The 21,340-nt window shown below is 34.0% G+C and overlaps 3 protein-coding genes across 3 annotated transcripts; 1 reads left to right on the top strand and 2 right to left on the bottom strand.

The window, feature by feature from the left end:
• Nucleotides 1–861: 861 nt before the first annotated feature.
• Nucleotides 862–2,168, bottom strand: LOC18608502 (uncharacterized). Its single transcript, XM_007043231.3, has 2 exons — nucleotides 1,701–2,168; nucleotides 862–1,520 (listed from the first exon to the last, which is right to left on the bottom strand). The coding sequence occupies exons 1-2, from the start codon at nucleotides 2,085–2,087 to the stop codon at nucleotides 1,038–1,040; spliced, it is 870 nt and encodes a 289-aa protein (XP_007043293.3). The 5' UTR covers nucleotides 2,088–2,168; the 3' UTR covers nucleotides 862–1,037.
• A 12,643-nt stretch (nucleotides 2,169–14,811) lies between these two features.
• LOC18608500 (Metal-dependent phosphohydrolase) lies at nucleotides 14,812–17,299 on the top strand. Its single transcript, XM_007043229.3, has 7 exons — nucleotides 14,812–15,204; nucleotides 15,607–15,637; nucleotides 15,725–15,743; nucleotides 15,943–16,040; nucleotides 16,256–16,354; nucleotides 16,595–16,767; nucleotides 16,909–17,299. The coding sequence occupies exons 1-7, from the start codon at nucleotides 15,019–15,021 to the stop codon at nucleotides 16,993–16,995; spliced, it is 693 nt and encodes a 230-aa protein (XP_007043291.3). The 5' UTR covers nucleotides 14,812–15,018; the 3' UTR covers nucleotides 16,996–17,299.
• A 795-nt stretch (nucleotides 17,300–18,094) lies between these two features.
• Nucleotides 18,095–20,851, bottom strand: LOC18608499 (cytochrome P450 86B1-like). Its single transcript, XM_007043225.3, has 2 exons — nucleotides 19,378–20,851; nucleotides 18,095–18,729 (listed from the first exon to the last, which is right to left on the bottom strand). Exons 1-2 carry the CDS (start codon nucleotides 20,668–20,670, stop codon nucleotides 18,325–18,327), a joined length of 1,698 nt encoding a protein of 565 aa, XP_007043287.3. The 5' UTR covers nucleotides 20,671–20,851; the 3' UTR covers nucleotides 18,095–18,324.
• Nucleotides 20,852–21,340: the final 489 nt, after the last annotated feature.

Raw genomic sequence — 21,340 nt, 5'->3', positions numbered from 1 at the left:
CTAGACACGTGTAAAGTTTTTGCTTTATGGTAGCTTTTAGATGCTAGTGAGAAGTAGGGCAAGAATGATTGAGACGTGGCCACGATGGATAATTAAGGAGTCATAAATTAGGTTTGGTTCGAGCTTGTTGTGATTCTGACCATAGGAATGATTATCTAATGATTGGTAACCAAGAAAAACATTCCACCATTCCCCTTTCGCCTTTTGAATTGCACACAGTAAAAGAAGAAAGATAAACGTTTTCTTTTCCTTTGTCCAAGCCATTGTGGCACAGAACGGGAGAACAGAAAACCGAGCAATAACACGCTTAAGTTAGTGGCCAGCTTGGTCAAGGAGAAATTAACCACCAAACCAACCATTCAAGTAACCATTATTTAAGGCTTTACTCAGTCTTCTCAACTGTTGTATTGCCAGGTAAAGGAGGTGAATAAAAAAACAGAAAAAGGAAAACAATGAAGTTGGTGAAATTACCGGATCCATTGCTTTGCATCAAAAGAAAATTAATGCATACATTAGAAAAAACAGATAAATCGAAAGAAAAATCAGGTGTGGATAAGTCATAAGAAAAATAAATAAATAACAGCAAAGTCAAATTGATTAAACAGGATCAAAAAAATTATTTGAAAAATAAATAACATCTTTGAATATGGATTTCATGTTTTTTCTCTTTAAATTCTCTCGGTTATGTTAGGTGATGCAGAAGCCGACAACTGAAGCTGACCGCTATTTTCCAGCCACAAAAGCCAAACAGTCCCCAACATCACTCGTTGACGGAGTCCTGGCACGTGCTCCACATCTAAAATCACGTGACATCCCCCAACTGCCAATTAAACAAGAGCACCACCACAATGGAAAAAAACAAGAAAAAAGCTCAACTTTGATTCTAGAAGACACTGACCCACGGCAAATTTTCACAAAAAGTTCTGGTAATTTACACAAAATGCCCATTGGGCTCACTTTAGCAAAACATGTATAGTTGCATCTAACGTGCGCATTGAACATCAAACAAAACTTATTTTGTACAAAAAGTTTCACAATTACGTGAGCCGGTGGTTCCTCTGGAGGAACCCCTCCAACACCACCTTCTTCTTGTACTCCTCCGAATCCAAATCTAAATCACTGGAATTGGCGGTACCTCTAACAGCAGTGTCATTATTGTTAATTGTGGATCGGAAACGAGGGCAAAAATAGAACCATGCCGACGTACAAAGAATGGCGCACAATCGACCCCAAAGTAACATTATTATCAGGGTCACCATAATAATAGACATGCCCAGTACGGGGTCGATTTTTTCAACCACCTCATTATTTTTCCGTTGGACCTCCCTCAAGTGCATCCGGGGATTCCCCACCCGTTTGTTCTCTTCTAGGACCGGTAACGAAACCGTGTGGGACAACTTGGTCTGCGTTTTGGATTTGGGCTTCACGTTCGGCGAACCAGGTGGGCTCGACCCTGTTCTCGTCGGCTCCGAAAGTTTCCTATTCCCGAGGATGATATTCGGTTCAGGTCCCTGCCTTGTCTGAAAATAGTGAATTCCAAAAGTAGCATGTAAAGACAAAACAAGTTCTAACTGACGACACAGATCACCTTTTTACATACATAATGGTAATAAAGCAAGATTTAGCTAAAATAATATTAGGGTTTTGCTTTAACACTGCTTTTGCACAAGAAATTTTAAGGCCTATTCCTTTTTACTAACCTCTTTAGGTTTCTCTCTTGCAGCTTGATTGCAGGACGCCACTTGCTCAGCTTCGGAATTTTGAGGTGAAGGTGTATGATTGGTAACCGGGTTCTGAGGTTTAGAGGAGAGTTTGGTATCAGATTTCCTCTTGATCAGCTTTGATGTATGGCTTTTATTGCCATCTGCGCCCTCTGCTTTCTCGGTGTTATCAACAGGCACCGTTTTGGTACGGAACTTTCTCACGCTTGAACGAAACATTGGCCAAGAGAGCAAACGGGTCTCTTTTTTGCTCCTGGCATGGATGGTTTTCTTCAGGGGTTTTTCCTTCCCGGAAAACCCAAAACAGCCTATAAAACAACTGCTTCTGCGGTTGGTTTGATGGGTTTTCATTTGAGGTTCGGCCATGGAAGAGAGAGAAGGGAGTTGGCATGGAGGACTTTGAATACCCGAATGGATGGCCCTCTTCTTGGGTCGCTATGACTAAATAATGACCACATTATTCTATTCATAAAAAATTGTACTGTATTAAATTAAAGCTTATTTATTATCTTTTTTTTTTTTTTTTACTTTTCTCATGAGTAATTTACGTTTGATTAGGGAGAGGAGACTTGGACTTGGTGGCTGAGTCGCTGTTCTAACACGTTTTCACCTTGTCCACGGTTTCACCACTTCTAATGTTGCCTTCCTTAATGCACAATACAATACAAACAACATGCCATGCATGTTGATTTTAGTAGACATTGACGCGTATCTTCCTTTTTTAAAATTTTTCTTACTTCCCTCGTTTAATTACTTAATGTCTAATTGTCTATGACTTAGGATAATTAGCCCCATGCAATTGTGATCAAGCTATGTTGTCAAAACCAAACCTTTGCTAATTTTCTGGTGGCAAAGGGGCCAGATTGACTGCAAGGCTTAATCTTTTTCATTTTTATTTTTTGATATTTATCCATTCCAACTAATTGACCTGGAATTAATGCATGTAAAATTCAGCCACGTATATACGTCACGTACTTGGTGTGACCACCCTAATAAATTTATAGTTACTTAATTGTATAATTAACTCAATAGTCGAACAAGTTACTTAACAAGTTCAGTCCAAACAAGTTCCGATTAATAGAATAAGAAGGCTTTTATTATTGGGAATTTTGAGAGAGATAAATTTGGTATAAGAATTTTATAAAATTTAAAAAAATTGGAGAAATGAAAAAAAAAAACATTTGTACAAGTTATATGAAATATGGTGTATTTTACGAGTTTAAGTACCATCTAGGAACAAGCTTGAAATACGAAAATATTCCTTAGATGAGTTACATGGGATATATATATGGCAAATATATCTCATGACCAGTGTAGATATATATATACTCACACAAGTTATATGAGATATGGGGTGTTCCATAGATTCATAAAGAGCGTATGCAATTTCACTTAAAATCCCAACAAAGAGATCCTCGAAGGAGACAAGGAGAGTTGATAATTAAGCTCCATGCACGCGTAAGGTGTATTAATTAAAGTGATTCAAAACCTAACTAATTTCATTACTACAACTACTCTATAAGCAGATAAAAAACATGTAGCGATGGCAGCTAAGTTATCATATGGAAGCGACGTGTTCCCCTACTTATTGACGTTGGGACTTTGCCTGGCGCCACGCCCTTGCCCTAGGAAGAATATATATAAACATGGTTTAGTTATGCATTTTAAAATTAATAATGGTATTTTTCTACAATTTTATTTTTGGCAATTTGTTCATTCAAATAAATATAAATTAAAATGGAAAATAAAAGAGTTGGTATGGTTCCGGTAAAGATGAATATGTAGTGATGGAAGTCTGTATATAAGGGCAAATAAGCCGAACACGTACATTTGAGGGAAGACTAGCTTTGGGATTTCTAACCTTCACATTAATCATGAAACGACAATTAATGAACTTATAAAACTAACACAAAAGCCAACAGTATTTGGACATAAATTCAACTGGCCTACCTAGCTAGCTGACTATATATATATATGTATATCTTTTAAATGTAGACTTTTCTAAAGCACAAGAAATTCTTGAGAAATTTCTCACAAGGCTTGAATGTAGATTAGAAAATTTTAAAGTTTGTAAAAGTAAAATGGAGATATGTAGCTTTGCGGCGTTATCCCAATAATCGTGATGGCTGCAATAAATAGAAGGTTTATATGTGCATGAGTCCCACGCTTAATAAAGTTGTTTCCATGTTCCGCTTTGCATTTTTTTTAAGCTAGCTACTGGTAGATACCCTCCTCACTCCCCTTTAAAAAAAGCCAACATAGAGGTTTAGGGACTGAAATTTGACACCCAAAGCGTTATTGACTTTATAATAATAAGGGTTAAATATATTCTCCCTATATATTATATATTTTATATCATATTTAAAAAATTTACAAGTAGATTCACATTGGTTGTATATAAATTTAAATATGCAATGAAATAAACATTAGTTTATGTAGTACACATATATTTAGTATTTGTTTGGTCTGCCTTATTTTTAGCTTATTTATTTTTTTAAAACTAAAAGTTGGGCCAAACACTATTTTGTGAGAAGTTCTTAATATTTTTATTTTTTTAAAGAACAAAATTTAAAAAAGAAAGTGCTTAAAAAAATTCAAATAGGAGCCTTCTCTTCTTCTTTTTTTTTTTTAAAAAAAGCACACCAGCTTCTTAAGAGAGTTATTTTTTTCCAAAACAATCCTCTCTCAAAAAAATACTCTTTTCCTCTCCCTCTCTTCTCTTCCTTTATGCAAATCATCCTTCTAGGGTTTTTTTTATTCTTACAATAATTAAAGGAAAAAAAACCTAAAATTCAAAATTACATTCAAATATTATTTCTTCTTTTTCTTTCTGTTTTATTTTTTATTTTTTTTTGGTTTTGAAAACTCTCTTTATTGTTTGATATTTTTCAGTTTATTATTTGATATGACAATTATGTGATATTTATTTGTTCTTAACTTCTTTCTAATAGATATAATATTTGTTGATTATGATTGAAATAATTAGTCAAATAAGTCAATGGCTGTTGAGATACATTAGATAAAAATTGAGAAGTCAATATTTGTACTCGTTTGTGCTAACTCAATTTTGAAGAATTTTTTCTTTTAGGTATAATAACAGGAGGCACTACAACAAATTGAAATAGATTTTAATTCCTTGGGCAATAGAAATTGCACATTTCTTGAACTTCTTAGCAGTGAATTCCACATTTGAGCTATCAATACGATGATGTGGCACTTCTCGACAAAATAAATAACTCATTAAGAAAATCAACAAAATTTGCCTAAAATAATGGAAAAAACTATAAAAGCCAAAACTTTTTTATTCATGGAGGCTAACTTTGTTGGTGAGGACATTATGATTTCAATAAGAAAATGGGCGCCAAATCAATAACTAAAGTGATTTTCCTGACCTAGTTAGATCAATTATTAATACCACCTTTGGCTTCCCTTCTTTCTTTTTGAGTTCTATTCCTTATATGTAACATCAGTTTTGTTTAGCTCCAAAAGTTATAAATTCTAAGCCAATTTTTAAAAAATAACAACAAATATTTTTTTTATATTCTTCTTTTATCCTTCAGCAATTCATAATATTATAGGGAAAATTATATTTTTGTCACACTCATCTTTTTTATTTGATTTATTAAGTAATTTTAATCAAAATTAGAATTTATATAAATTGTTTTGCCAAACAATTTATCTATAAAAAAAGCTTATAAAAAGTAAATTTATCAAAGAACTTTAATTTAATTTTAAAAGTTATTATTTTTCATAAGAGTTGTATAATAATTTTTAAGAAAAAAAAAGTCAGACCAAACATGCTCGTAGTAGGAACATGTGAGAGTATTAAGATCGGAATGTTTAGGATATCATTATCCAAACCTCATCCCGTCCTTTATTAATTTTCTTTTGAGCCAAATCCAATAGTTAACATATATTATTATTAAGTAAACACTTTGTTAAATTATAAATATGCTCCTGAGCTTTGAGAATTGGGCATAAGGCTATTCATGTTGACAAACCATGTTATTTCGCACAGCTTTGAATAAACATGTCCGGCTAGCTTGATTCAATTTAAAAGTTTTACTCAATTTTTATTTATAGACAAAGAGTAGTTAGTTAAAATCATTTCTCCATTTTGCTCCATGAATGATCGGCCAATAAGACCATTATTACAGTGAGGTAGCTAGTAATTTAATTTTCTGAATCTTGTATTGCCCTTCAAAAAAAAAAATAGAATTTGTATTACACATTTGTTCTAGAATTTCTACAATAGTTACTTCGTATTGGAATATACTTAAGTTCAGAACATTTCTAAATCTACATTTTATGCACACTTGTAATTATTTGATATTTGTTAAAAAAAAACAACCACATTGGTTAGTCAAGTCAAAAGCGTGGATTCATGAATATTATAGTTTATACCCAATAGATAGATATTCATGAGAGGGTTAGCAGTTGATTAGCCGAAGTCCTTAAAATGTCTAATCAAGATTAGTATCGTCATTATCTATGTCAGTATGTCATCGCTGACAATCGGAGACAGATATTTGAAGTTTAATGAAGTATGATACATCATCAAATAAAATCGCATCACATCCTGCCGGTTTTCTTGTTAGCTGTTGGGGCGGCTGCTTAGAGGCATTTAATCAAATTTATAGCTGCTTCGCTTTTACTGATGCAACACACTTTTGGCTTGGCTCCACACCTCGCTGTCCTGTTCTTCTTCGTGCATGTCTTTGTTGTCACTCCCAAATGTTTGTAAACCTTCCAAAATCCCCCATTCCTCCATCACCGGAAGCACTTGCAAGCCTAGGATTTTTATATTCGAAATTCAGTTTAACTGCTTCCATATGGAGGAAACACAGAAATATCTATATAGAGAAAAGGCAAATCCTCATTTGTCTGTATTCATTCAAATTTCTGGGTTTTGTTTCACAATTGTCCAACACCTTGCCTTGGTACTGGACAAATGGATTCGGTACTTTATTTATTACATTATAATTTGATTTTAGTGACGTACGTTGAGTTAAATCAAGTGTTATTTTCATTGGATTATTTCATTTATATAAAAGAGTATTACATCAGGCATGACAGAAAAAGAAGATTTTGGTGCTATTAAATTTGGACAGTTTCCCAAAGGACCAAACGAAGCCGCCAAGTACAAGTGGCCGCAACGGCAACCATTTGGATTAGCATTGTGATTCAACAGTGAATCATTCACTCTTTTAATATTCTTCTTTTTAAAATTTTTATAAATTGAAAATCAACTATTTATGATATTAAGCAGTTGCTCATAGGTTATTTTTTTTTTGTTGGAAATGAAAACCGTTGACTAAAATCTTGGGTTGGTTCATTTAACTCAGGTCTGAGTTTGGGTTGAGGACATTTGATCGCAATTAAGCCCACCTCAATTGAGTAGAGTCTGGGCAGAATTATTTGGCTTTTGCGGCAGCTGTGAAAGATATTCCAATAGAGGAGGGAGGTTGGAATTTGAAATTTGTCCCACTAGTCAACGAGTTTGAAGATGTGTTTCTAGATGAATTATTAGGTATGTCTTCCGAAAGGAAAAAATGTAGAGGGGAAGAAAAGAAGATCAGGTGAGAGAAAAATAAATTTGATTTTATTTCTTATGTAATTAAATTTTTAAAAAAACTTATCAATATATATTTGTAAGTTTCTAAAAAAATTAATTTTGTTTTTTATAATGAAGTAGCATTTTACTATAACCATCATATTAGATTAAAGTTAAAAAATTAAGTATAGATTAAGAAAATGATTTCTTTATTTGGGACAATTTTCGAGTGTATTTAATAAATTATAAATTTATATTTGATGCTCTAATAGTATATACTTTTTATACACTATCAGCTCACCAAATGCTGCTACTTCATTGAGGAGGTAATATTAAAAATCTTTAAGAACTTAAAATTAAATATTAATAATTTTTCTCAAAAATATATACAAAATAAAAATATTTTTTTCTCTCTCCAATTTCCTTACAACCGTTTTATTATTGTCCTCTTTGTATCTCTTTCCAACTCCATCATCTTGCTCTCTTCATCTTCTTCTTCCATTAAAAATAAATATTAAAACTTTTTAATAATTAATCAAATAAAAAAATAAAATATTCAATGGAACAGACATTACAAGGAGATATTGAGTGGCAATGGATATAGCACAAGTGAGAATCAAAACAATCTATGCCTTAGGCAATACCCTTCCATGGACTAAGTGGGGGAGTTAGGGAATAATAGATTTAGAGTTATCAATCTATGCTAGATGTCAGTCTGCAGAACTATGACAGACATTGTAACACCTAGTACCTTAGTAAGCTACTTAATAGAGACCTCAAGTGTGATGTTAAAATCAATTGAGATGTTTTAGAGCATTGGAAGGTGAAAGGAAAATTGTGAAATAAAATAATATTAAAGTAATATAGATGCTGAATTGATTATGTCACGTGAAAAATGTGTGAAATGTACATTAAACTTAAGTGAGGGAGGAGATTGAATTATTCATTATAATGATTAAAATAATATTTTTATACACATGTAATATATTCCAGGTAATATTATATATGCACATATTTGAAATATATGTAATTTGATTTATTTGAGTATACTAAGTGAGATTGAATAGCAAATTAGGGCCAACAAACCTTAAGGAATCCGCAATATTATGAAGTCCCAAATTTTCAATAAGTTAGGCTTTTGAGTAAGTTTTCCCATACCCTAAAGGACACAGGGAGAAGAGAAATTTATTTAAAACCAAAGTCATTATAAGATTTAGGAAAAGAAGAAAAGATGAAGAAAAAGAGATCATCAATAGTGTGAGTGCTTCAAATTCAACACACGCATGTATTGCAAAGCATTACGAGTCTTAGAATAATTTGCAAGCATCAAATAATTGCTTATCTCACCTTGAGATGGAAGCCATGTACTTAAACCCTTTGTGTCCTATGTGTGCCACAAATGGAGATATTGTGCACATGGGAGCCATGTACTTGGATGTCGAAGGCCAGCTGCAAGTTAGATATCCATATGGCGAAACACGCTTCGACTTAGAGGTGTTTTATAGACAACTAATTAGCGGCTACATCAATTACACCCATAACTATCATGGGGAACTTCTTGAAGATTTGTGGCATAGGGAAGCCATGAGGCAACAAAGGCGTTGCTTAGATCGAGTAAGGGAGAATGTCACGGTTTACAAAATCGTGACCTGCACAGCCCACAAGACTTGTCGATACAGTACAACAAACGATTGTTACACACCTCCTAAGGCCAGAAATCAACCTTAGGCCAACATTTATTGAGGCTTATCGACAACCAATAGGCCGTAGACACACCATGTTACCCGGTCTAGTTGACTAGTAGGCAGTAGAAAAGATTGCATAAGGAGCCCAACTTCAAAATGACTACTCAAATAGGGTAGTTTGTTTGGGATAAAATTCTTGTGTATAGTCATCTATTTATTTTATTTGCACTAGGACTTTAGGCTAGTCATAGAATATTTATTTACTTTAAGCTCTTATTACTTATTCTAGTTGTACTAGACCACTAAAAGTAGAGCTTTTTTAGGATTAGGGAAAATCTATTATAAATAAGACCCTAAGGCATTAAGCAAAGGGAATTAGAGTTAATTGCCTTAGTAGTAATTTATTCAAGCATTCATAGGTTATTTGCTTAAAACCTTAGGTATTTATTTTCTTTTGGGAATAATACAATTATTTTTTTTCAAAGTTTTTTTTTTTAAAGTTCAAATATTTTTGCTTCTGTATATTTGCGCAATATTTTGAGTTAGGCTTGCTTAGGCTTTTGATTCCCAAACCTTAAGTGCCACACAAATCTTGGTTAAAGTTCCAAGCCCATGACATAGAAACTTGATGGAGTAACTATGATTTCTACTAGGGTTATGTCGTAATGTGCAGGTTCGGGAACTCGACCGCTAGATGTGGGCAAAAATTAAATATCTTGGAGTTGCCACCAATCCCTTTTTTTACCTAGGTGTGATTGGCCACCTAATAAATTTGTTTTATTCGACGAAATCTTAAATTAACTTAGGAATCATCGAAAGGACGATAAACCGGCCTACGTATCTTTTAGAGTTGGGTTCGGGAGTACGATTATGCACAGGGAAGGGTTAGCACCCCCGTGACGCCCGTTTCACGAACGGTACCATTTAATCATATATTATCCTAACCTATTAATTTTATTCTTATGTTTTCTTAATTGTTATTTATTTAATTTGTCTTTTATTTCATTAATCAAGTCAAAATATTTTACGGGTTTGGTGCACACATGATGCAATCGTGAAATGTATGGCATAAAATCAAGATAATGCCAAACGAAAACCTTTTATTGAGCATACTTTCTGAATCTGTCCATCATATTGGTGGGACCCGGGAGTATTCTCTCACCTAGAGAAATACCTTATAAACTCGCCTTCGCAAGCTTACAAGATAAATCCCATCATCGAGATAGTCGTTTGTGAGTAAAAAATAGTGCTTTCATGAATGCAAATCCTAATAGGGTAAAAGCCTTTTATTAAAAATATTTCTCCGAACCCTCCCATCGTACTGGTGGAGTTCGGAGGTATCTTTTCACCTAGAGAGTTTACCGATGAAACTCGCCTTCGCAAGCTTTCTCGAAAAGTCTCATCATCGGGGTTTAGACCCGTATACAGAATATATCTATATGCCATGGCATTTAACAATGCGACCATGATACGTGATGCACTCGTAGGTTCTATGTTCGTTTCTTATTTTTCACTTTTCTTTGAGCTTACTTATCATGAACAAAATGTTTCACATTTATTTATTGTTTTTATACAACCATTTCTATACTTTGTTTATTTATATTTTCAATCGTGTATTTTGACTATACATAGTTATTACTATTTATACATATGTATTTTATTCATTTTTATTATTATGATTAACGATTTTATTGTTACCATTGATTTCTCATTTTTTTTATATTTTTATTAATTGGTGATTAAGTGTATATAATTCTCATTTATTTAAAATTGAAAACATTAGAATTCCGAATTAGGACCCTCCTATCATACTGGTGGAGTCCTAATCGAAATTCCTAACTTAAGGAAATTCTTTCGGAATTACGACTTCTCGCGTTCCGTACAAATATCCCATCATCGGTATTACCTTTACATTTTTTTTTATCAATAATTAAAATTCAATTAACTATTAATATTAATCTAAGACATAAGTTTTATTATTATAATTAGTATATTTTTACCTCATCATTTTAACCTTTATTGACAAACATTTACTTTTTCTTTTACTTTGTTATAGTTTTGTTGTACTTGTTTATTTATTAACCATTTACCTACTCCCATGTCTCTTTATTCTTTTTCCCTTTTTTATTTATCTTTCCTTCTTTTTATTATTTATTTATTTCTCTAGCTACTAAATCCACTACTACAACCATACTTTATTTAGACATTTAGCTTTTGTTTTATATGTATGTTTCATGTACCAAGGTTTGTATATTTCCAATAAATATTCTCCTAGATTTAAATTCTTCCTATAACTATACTTTTTTAATATATTTTTAATTTATTATCTTTTTGTTATTATTATTTACATACTTTTCTATTTATGTTAGTTTCCTAACTCTAAAATATTACCTATCAATTTTTAAAATATTATACCAAAATAATTTGAATTCAATCTTACACCATTATACAATAATTTTAAAATTAAACAAAATGGACCAGCCCAAGTCATACAGATCTAAAAATAAATAAATAAATAGATAAAATCTTTACCTGACTTGGGCTTAAACTGTGACCCAAAAAGACCAGTCCAAGGGAGGAGCTCCCCAACCCGTTTTGTTGGCCCACTAGGTTCCCTTCCAAACGATGTCGTTTAGGTTCCAAGCCTTAGTATATAAACCCTTTTTTTCTCTCTTATCTTATTTTCCCCTCTTATTTTCTGTCTCTAGCCGGCCAAATGCTCTCCATTCTCTCTAAAATCGACTCTTTCACGGGCTAGATCTCCAACGTCGTCGAATCTAGTGCGTGACGCTACTTTCACCCTTTTTTCTCTCTACCTTAAGCCGGCGGCTTCCCCTCTCTCTAGTTAGTAATCGGTGGCCCAAAAGTCCTCTCCGTCGACCTTTTTCTTCCTCCTCCCGCTTCTCCGTCGGTGACCCAACCAGGTCTCCCTTTTTCTCTCCGTCGACCTCTCTTAACCGGATCTCTCCAAAAAGATCATAAATCCGAACCTAAAAATCCTAAGCCACTACCTTCTTTCCCATTTTCTTTTTCTTTTTGTATTTTTTTTGTTGTGATTTCTTATTTGCTGTTGATTGTGGTTAGGGCTGCTAGACTGCTGGTAGTTTAGGATTTTGTTGATGGTTGGTTTGTGGTTTGATTTTTGTGGGTTTTTGGTTTGAATCCCTTTTTTCATATTGGCTCTTTCCTTTTTTGAATCGTTTTTTAGTCTTCTTTTTAAGTTTTCTCCCCTCCAAATTGTTTTCCCCCTCTTCCTTTTTAAGAACTGGATTGTCCAAAAATTTGGACAATCCAGAAGTGAAATCATGCTCTAATGCTCTGGCAAATTGGAGGGGTTGGTAGCCGGAGGTGACCGCTCCTCCTCAAACCCGGCTGCCTTTCAAGGGCATTCATGCCCTGTAATGATGGACTGGGAAAGGGGCTGAGCACACGCTCAGTCCCTTCCTGTTCATCCATTTTTTTATTATTTTTTTAAATTTATTTCTTACTTTTATTTTTTTGTTTTTTTATTATATTTTTTTATTTTTTATTTTTATTTTTTTGAAATAGGTGTCTACAGGCTACTGAGACTTTTTGCTTTTGGGACGTTTTTAAACTCTTACTATATTGGAAATTTAATGTTTTTAGATCTTAAAGATCTTTTGTCTTCAAAGACGTCTTTAAGAAGATAATAGCATGTGAAGCAATTGTTCATAACATGTTAGCGTCCTTCTCTATAACTTATTCGATTATTGTATAGATATTCAAAGCATGCTTATAAAAAACTCAAATAAAAAATAAAATATTTTCAAACAATTTGTAGAAAAAAATTCTCATTTTGATCCTTCATGGTGGAAGAATTGATTATATCTTGAATCAATATTTTAAATTGGAATTTGAATTTTTTGCTCACAAAGAAATTCTCAACTCTTTGTTGACAGTGAGAGAATTAATTTATGTGAAAGAGGATATTATTTGAATCCTCTTGGAGATGAAGAATAAGAAAGAGAGAAGCATGCAAGAGGGATTCTAAAAAAAAAAAATTCTTTTCTATGATTAAGTATTAAAATATTTTAATATTTATTTTTAAGTCCTTATAAAAATTTACTTTGTTTATTAATGATGTGTTATATTTTGGTGATTTGATAGTGTCTAGAAAGTATACAATGTTTATGCACTGTCAATGTATCAAATATAAATCCATAAATTATTGAAAATGAAAATCTTCAATGTTTTAATTTTTTTTGTATGTTTGATGATTTACTTTTAAAAACACTTAATGGAAGATTTTTAACAAATAAAGTGTTAAAGATCTTAATTAGCTACAAGCTATTTAATGTATTCAACTAATTTTATTTTAAAAATTATATTATTTAAGATTAGTGTAATTAAATAAAATACTTGTAAATCTTTTATAAAAATAAAATAAACATTTTGTAATTTTTCATAATATATCAAACAATTTTTGTATCGCAAACTCAATACTTAAAATTTCCAAAACTAAAATCAATTTATTTCCTAAAATTGAGTTTTTATACTAATCTAATAGATCCAGACCCAAATCTGAGCCACTAATGGCATGTTTGGCATGGAAGAATAGCTAAGTCATTCCCCCCTTATATCTTTCTCATTTTTATTCTTTTGTTTGGTTGGTTTTTGAGGTGGGGAATAGCAATTCCAAGTAATGACTATTTTTCAAAATCTTGGTTTAGTTATTCCTCACCTCCTCATGTTAATGGCTATTACATGACTATGAAATAGAATCAAAAATTTATTAGATAAAAATGTCCCTATTTATTGAAAATAATTACAACCTACAAATAGAAAATAAAAATAAAAAAGTAAAAAGAAATTAAAATAAAAGATATATTAATAATTTAATAATAAATTATTAATGTTTAAATTTTTAAAGAAAATAGAAATTAAAAGATTAAAATATGAAAATACAAATAGAGACAAAATAAAAAGAAATTGAAATGAAAAATCATATTAATAATTTAATAATAAATTATTAATATTTTAAAATTTTAATAAAAAATTAAAAGATTAAAAAATAAAAATATTATTAAATTATAATAATGAATAATTTTGTCTAGTTTACTAAATTATAATAAACGGTAATTTTATCATTTTATCACTTATTTTTGATTAAATACCCAAATAAATCCCTAAACTATGTTAAAAAAATCAATTCAACCTCTATCATTTTATTGCGTTCAAATAAACCCCTGAACTTCTATTTCAGGTCAAATAAGCCTATCTCCCTAGCCATTTACTAACTTTCATTAATTAACGATACATGTGAGACTTTTATATCACGTAATCTGTCACGTGGTAGATAACATGACATTAAATATTATTGATTAGGATTTATGTGCTTACTTTTTTACCTATTTACTCAATCTTAATCAACAATATTCAATGTCACATTATTTGTCACATGATAGATGACATGGTATAAAAGTACCACATGTACCGTTGACCAATAAAATTTAATCAACGAATAAGGAGAGGGGCTTATTTGACCCGATATAAAAATTCAAGGATTTATTTGAATGCAATAAAAATATAAGGGCTAATTGATTTTTTTAACATAATTCAGAGACTTATTTGGATATTTAACCTTTATTTTTTAATTATACCAAAACTATTTCTACCAACCAAATATAAAATAAATTATAATAACAATTTTTATTTTATTTTATTTCATAAATTAAATAACATAATAATTATTTTATTTTATATATTTTTATTTTATTTTAATATAATGACAAGTCTATCCTATTTTATTTCATCCCATTCCCTTATCCAAAGGTGCCGTAACTGTGAGGTCAAAAGGAGCAATAGGCTAGCGTAGCCAGTCAACACTTAGCAGATGAACAAGACCACATCAACGAATACAATGAATTTATCCAAATCCTTTGCTCCCACTTGCTGTTTTGCTTGTTGCTTCTCCCGCGCACCGAATCAGAGACAAGATTTCTATTTGGCGACCCAGGCCCGTGATGCACATTTCGTAGTTGTCAAACCAAGTTTTTCTTCCTCTGTGGAAACCAGAGACCACTTTTTGAGTTAAGTCATGGTTAGGGAAATCCACGAAATGGCGAGCAGAGACGCGGTGAAAAGGGCGGAGCAGCTGGTGGAGAGAGCAATGAAAGGGAACGACGCCTCCCACGATGCGGCGCACGTGTGGAGGGTCAGGGACCTCGCTCTCTCCCTCGCAAGAGAGGAAGGCCTCTCCTCCAACCATCACTCCATGGAAATCGTAAATGAAATATATAATATTTGCTTTCTCCATTTATTTCCTTTATACTGAAAGAATTAGTCCAAGTCTTGAAACTAATGTTTCTTGTACAAAAAATTGGTCATTTACTTCCAGCCTCTGAGGTTCCTAAGCTACTTACATTGAGCTGAACAATTTATTAGGGATTCTGCATTTTTTCTTTATTTGATCTTCTGCTGGAGTTTTGAGGAAAACTTTTAACTGTGCAACTTAGAAACTGTTTCATGTGTTTCTAATGTTAAATTCCAAAGCTAAGGTCTTTTGTTGTTCAACTTCAATTGCGTCAAATTCTTTTTTTATTTAAGTTTCCTGCTTTCTCTTTGCCACTTCCCTTCTCTTGGTTTCCTTCTAAATTTCTCTTTTGCCTTTGGTTTTACATGGCAGGTAGAGCTAGCTGCACTTCTCCATGATATAGGTACACTCTTCTATCCCTATTCTCAAAAAAACCCCTTTCGTTCTCTAAATTCACTGATCATTCATAAAATGTTGGTTTCTGCTACAGGTGATTACAAATACTTGAGGTTTGTATTTCTAATTTTTGCTAAAGTACCGTGTATTAACTCCTATCTATCTGGCATCAGACTATCAGAGTTGCTTTTGTGTTTCACAAATGCAGTTCCTTATTGCATTCCTTCTAGTCAGCTAAGTAGATGTCACTTCCCAAAGACGGGTTTCATTTTTCATTTGCTCTGATGTGTGAGTTGCTGCTTTGGCATGCAGGGATCCATCTGAGGAGAAACTTGTCGAGAATTTTCTTGAGGAAGAGGGCATAGAGGACAGCAAAAAGATAAAGATATTAAACATCATAAAGGGAATGGGTACGTTCGAGGATAACTGATTGTGACTAGCTAATCTTGTGCCTTTTCTGTTTTCTTAGTCATTAATGTAACTTATTTTTATCTTATGCAATCATTGAATGTCAAGTAGGCTTCTTCATGTAACCCTTCATGATTGTTCTAAGTACCCTTTTCTTATGCACTCCTTGTTTCATATTTGATATATAACCATGACAGATGTCCTTCGGTTTTTTCAGGTTTTAAAGATGAACTTTCAGGGCTTGGAAACCATGAGTTTTCCCCCGAATTTGGGGTTGTGCAAGATGCTGATCGTCTTGATGCAATTGGTGCTATAGGTAATTTTTGTGCTCTTTAATTTGCGATTTACCTCATTTTATTCAGTTTATATATTGCCTGCTGATGGAAAATGCCTCATCCATGATCTAATACGAATGTTATAAGCTCAAACCTAAAATAGTTTCATGGTGTATTCTTGGCTGACTCAAGAATTAATAATGCCATCAACTTTCATTCCTTTTCCTCGTAGTGTGGTTTATTTAATGCACTTGTGCTGAACTCAAGTTCTTTGATTTCAGGAATTGCTCGCTGCTTTACTTTTGGTGGAAACAGAAACAGAGTTCTTCATGATCCAGCCATCCAGCCACGATTAGACTTATCCAAGGAACAGTACATGAAAAAGGAGGAGCAGACTACCGTGAATCATTTCCATGAGAAGCTTCTCAAGTTAAAGGATTTGATGAAAACTAAGGTACTAGATGTGTAAGACAAATCCTTTTACCCATAACAATAATTGGGTGCATGATATTACTTTAGATATTTGTATATGTTCATATCACAAGAATATAGCACCCCTTGTGGTATTGAGTTTGAGAATTGCTGGAAATTTCAGGCTGGGCAAAGGAGGGCTGAGAAAAGGCACAAGTTCATGGAGGAATTCCTTAAAGAATTTTATGAAGAGTGGGATGGGAGGGCTTGAATGAGGTGATTTTTCTCCACCCAGATACAGTATAATTGAAGAGAGAAAAATGAGACCATAGATACAATGAAATTACCTTATGAATTTTCTGTTTCTGACTAATTTATATTTCAGCATTTTTCCTCCAGTTAGCCTGCTTTAGATGCTGGCAACTACTATCCTACGGTTCAAAATTACTTGTGACCCATGAATGATGTTTTGTGGAAGTACTATTTTGATTTTGAATGGACATAAACTGTCAATGGTATACATATATATGAATAATGTACACATGCTGTACCCTATAGAACTGGGTGTTGGTTAAGTTACTTCTGTGTAACTTTTTTCTTGGTTCTTTTATCTTTCCACCGTGTTGAATGCTGGTCTATACGAGGCTAACACTAATCATTGTTCAGACTTCTAAAATCAATCATAATATTGTCTATTGTGATAATTCTTTGATTCTGTTTTTATAGAGTACGTATACTGTTCAAACCATTGGTGTGCACTGTTCTCGTTAAAATTTGATTAAAGTTGGTTTGCTGCGCAATTATCAGGTAATAAATGGACACTATTCTTATGCGGCAGTGCTGCATGTGTTAGTGTTTACTCGGATAATTTACTTCTTTTTCCACATATGTCAACTATACCTTCATCATCCACCGAGGACCATGTCAACCTTGCTTGTAGTCCGATTCTCACGCAGGTCAAATGTTGCTGTCTTTGAGTAGGCTGCTTGGCCAACAAGTTGTTGGTGGTTTGCTGTTTGATGTAAGGTCTAGAAGTCATAGAAGGTTAAAAATTATGTTTTTTTCTTTGACTTTTACCACTCATTAAACTTGTCAGGGTTTGGTAAATGGTGCGAACCATTTGAAGCCTAAAGGGCTAATCTAATGTATTGCTAAAAGCAGCCCGTAAGATAATTTGCAGCATTCCCCACATGTCAGCAGATTTCTGAAGCGTCATGGACATCAGTAATCATACAAACCTCATGCGGAAAGCAGAACATCTATAGCTCTTGCAGTTAAAGTGATACAAGGAGTGACTGAACCTGATAAGTAATGAAGTTCGAAAGGGAAGGCAAGGCTTTTGCAGGCCTTCTTAGTTAAGCCAAATGCCATGTTTTAATTGTTTTCTTTATTCATATGTAGCTTTAAAGGCTCAGATGACCATAGAAATACTTACATAGATCAGTAGTTATCAAATAATGAACAGTCCGATAAAAAAACAAATACAAATCCATTATTGTACCATCGTATACGTAACCGTATGCCACTCTACATGTATATGCTTCAATACAACAATCACTATATCAGGAAAGAGAAAGTGACGACAGAGTATTGAAGATACTTAAGTATGTGTCTTTAGGTAGTTTTGAAGCTCTGATTCATCGCGCTTGATTAGATTCACATTAAGCCCATGCTTCATGTACATGGTCAGGGCAAGTTTTGGTGCAACAGGATGATCTTTCACCACCTTCACGCGGTAACGGTATATGATTGAGGCAGCAGCAAACTTCATCTGATAATAAGCAAAATCTTTTCCTAAGCACAGCCGCGGACCTCCATTGAAGGCAGTAAATTTGTAGGCTGACTCGCTCATGTACCTGCCATCTCTTAGCCATCTCTCTGGTTTATACTCCCTGCAGTCTTTTCCCCATATGGCTTCCATTCTTCCCATTGCGTAGATTGCATAAATTACTTTTGTTCCTTTTTTTAGCACTGTTCCATCTGGAAATACGTCATCTTCGACAACCTAAGAGAACAGAAGGATCAAGGAATCAATGTTTCATGCCAGACGATAAATAGAGATGACAGGAAAATACAAGAGAAAATATGAAAGCGGAGTGGAAAACAGGGTTCAAAGAAGGTCGCTTCCTTGTCGCATTTAGCTTCTAATTGACCATGCTATAATTTATTAGTGGCGGTTTAAATATAAATGGGGGGAAGATTCTTTAACCCAAGTACCCAAAAGGTGTAAATATGTTAGTAATAAAGACTATTTTTATGGAGTGTCGACCAATAATTCAAGGTCTGATTTAGGTCTTCACCTAAGTCTAGGTGATCAACTTCTAATCCCATTTTTAATATTTGCTACTCCTAGGTTGTCTTTTCAATTATAATGTTGGTTTAGGTGAACAAGAAACTCACCCAAATTCATTCCCAAGTCATGACCACCTAGAGATTAGGCAGGCATGAACGAACTAAATAATATCGGACAAGAGTTGACCTAAACATTAACGAGAGGTAAAATGATAGAACTAGAAGAATTAACATGGCTTTTGAGCCTTTTGGAATCATGGCTCTGGTTCATGTTCCGACCAAATAAACTACTTGAAATATATATGAATTGAATAACATGCCAAAGATGAAATTTAAATTAATGATTAAAAGGTAAAATTACCTCTTTGTGATCCACAGGGACAGAAGGATACAATCTCAGAGCCTCTGATAATGCAGCTTGCAAATAATCCATCTTCTTTATCTCCTCTGGTCTAAACACCAACCGACTTTTTAATTCTTCGTCTTTCATCTCTTCTCTTTCATTAATAATTCTGCTTATCTCTGCAAGAATTTTTTCCTCCACCATTGGATTCTTTTCCAGCAACCAGAAAAACCAGCTCAATGCCACTGAAGAAGTATCTCTTCCAGCAAGTATAAAGTTCACACAAATATCACGCAGGAACTTGTCCGAAAAAGGCTTTCCCTGCTCATCTTTCAACCTCATGAATATCGTTAACAAGTCTGATCTCTGCTTCTTGTCTTCACTTTGTAAGGCGAGTTCCTTTTTCCTTGTCCTAATTACTTCTTCAGCAAATTTGTCCACGCCCTTTATCGATCTTTTCAGCTTCTTTTCGGTCCCCAAATCAAGGTACCTCATGGCCTTCCATATACATGTTGGCGTAACGAATCGCAGCACCGTGGCCTCCGTTGCGTCCTCAAAGGCTCTGGCGAATGGTATTTCAGGCAACCCAGAATGCAGGCACCCGGGGTCAACCCCAAAGGCTATCATGCAAACGTTATCGAAAGTTAATCTCAATAAGATATCTTGGAGATCAATGGAGATTGATTTGTTCACTGCATTTTCCAAGACAGGCAAGAGCCTGGCATGAACAAGCTCCAGCAATGACTCAGTGGTCAATTGCCTGAACTTAGCCGAGTGGAACTCAATGCTCGCTGTTTTCCTTTGCCTTTGCCAGGTTTCATCATCTGCACTAAATATTCCGTCTCCGAGGAGATCACGAACGGTGTCACGGAAATAGGGCCCTTTGGGGAAAACAGAGAATTTTGTCTTGAGAAGATGTTCAAGGTTCCTAGGATCAGCAGTAACAACGCAATTGAGACTACTAAACCAAGGACCTCTGAATTTGAAAGTCCCATTTTGCTGGCAAAGTATGTCAGAAACCCACTCGTACATGTTAGCCTGGAGACCGGACACTAACGATGGTAGCATGCCTAGAAATGGCCACACAGGCAGGCCATAACGTCTTTTTTGCCTCAAGGAATGTATAACAACAAAGACTAAAAGAGCAAGAAATATCTCCAAAATATGAACATCTTGTAAGAAAAACAGCCGCCGGGAAACAAAGTTTCCACCGTGACTATCATCGGAGGAAAGGGAGGAAGAGGAGGAAGTTAGATTGGTGCTAGGGTCGATCATGGTCTTGGAATGACAGGAAATCAAGGGATATTGCATGGGAATTGTTAGTTAGGGGAGGGGTGGCAATGCGTTATAAGGGATAGGACATGTGTTTCTTGGCGTGCATGCTTCGGCCCAATTGGTTTGATTTGGTGAGCTGAATTTTTTGTGTATAGCTGCTTGCTCTTCCTGTGGCTTGCAACAACAATATTTTTGTGGGCGCGGCTAACATTTCTTGAGATCGGGAGTTTAAATAAAAATTCAGGCTGTCCCGGAAGTTTCCCTTGCTTAAGGAATGATTGGCAAAGACTACTGAGAATGTGGGCAATGCTAGTTGGTTGAGTGTCAAATGCTAGTTTCCACAAATAGAGTTTACCCTGTTTTCTAAGATGGGGTGTACTGTTAATGGAGGATGAAAAGTGGGTGGCGACGGGTAACCTAAGTAGGAACTATTTTCCGCAGTGTTCTTTTCTTTTAGTTTGCCTTTTAGTAGGTTGATTACAAATTGAAATGTGTAGATTAGCTAGCACATAGAATACTGTGATTTGTGTGGCACCCCTAATCTGGTATGGTTACTTAACAGCTACGCCTAACTATATAAATCACACCACTTGGCAACAACCCAGCCAAAATCTTTTGATTACTTACAGGGGGGCTGTCTTATTTGTGGATGCTTTGCTTGAAAATATAAAATGCCCATTTGGTCAATAGTTTTATTTATTTCAGA

Source organism: Theobroma cacao, chromosome 2, assembly GCF_053813885.1.
Source record: "Theobroma cacao isolate CCN51 chromosome 2, ASM5381388v1, whole genome shotgun sequence".
Classification (NCBI taxonomy): Eukaryota; Viridiplantae; Streptophyta; class Magnoliopsida; order Malvales; family Malvaceae; genus Theobroma; species Theobroma cacao.
The sequence above is the reverse complement of the archived record's forward strand: the minus strand, read 5'-3'. Positions and strand labels throughout refer to the sequence as shown.

Bases quoted from the DNA above. Each gene is read 5' to 3' on its own strand.
- LOC18608499 (XM_007043225.3), bottom strand. From the start codon at position 20,670: ATGCAATATCCCTTGATTTCCTGTCATTCCAAGACCATGATCGACCCT. The intron at 18,730-19,377 runs GTAATTTTACCT...CTGTTCTCTTAG, and splicing joins TCCCTGTGGATCACAAAGAG to GTTGTCGAAGATGACGTATT.
- LOC18608502 (XM_007043231.3), bottom strand. From the start codon at position 2,087: ATGGCCGAACCTCAAATGAAAACCCATCAAACCAACCGCAGAAGCAGT. The intron at 1,521-1,700 runs GTTAGTAAAAAG...CACTATTTTCAG, and splicing joins CAAGAGAGAAACCTAAAGAG to ACAAGGCAGGGACCTGAACC.
- LOC18608500 (XM_007043229.3), top strand. From the start codon at position 15,019: ATGGTTAGGGAAATCCACGAAATGGCGAGCAGAGACGCGGTGAAAAGG. The intron at 16,355-16,594 runs GTAATTTTTGTG...CTTTGATTTCAG, and splicing joins TGATGCAATTGGTGCTATAG to GAATTGCTCGCTGCTTTACT. The intron at 16,768-16,908 runs GTACTAGATGTG...TGGAAATTTCAG, and splicing joins AGGATTTGATGAAAACTAAG to GCTGGGCAAAGGAGGGCTGA.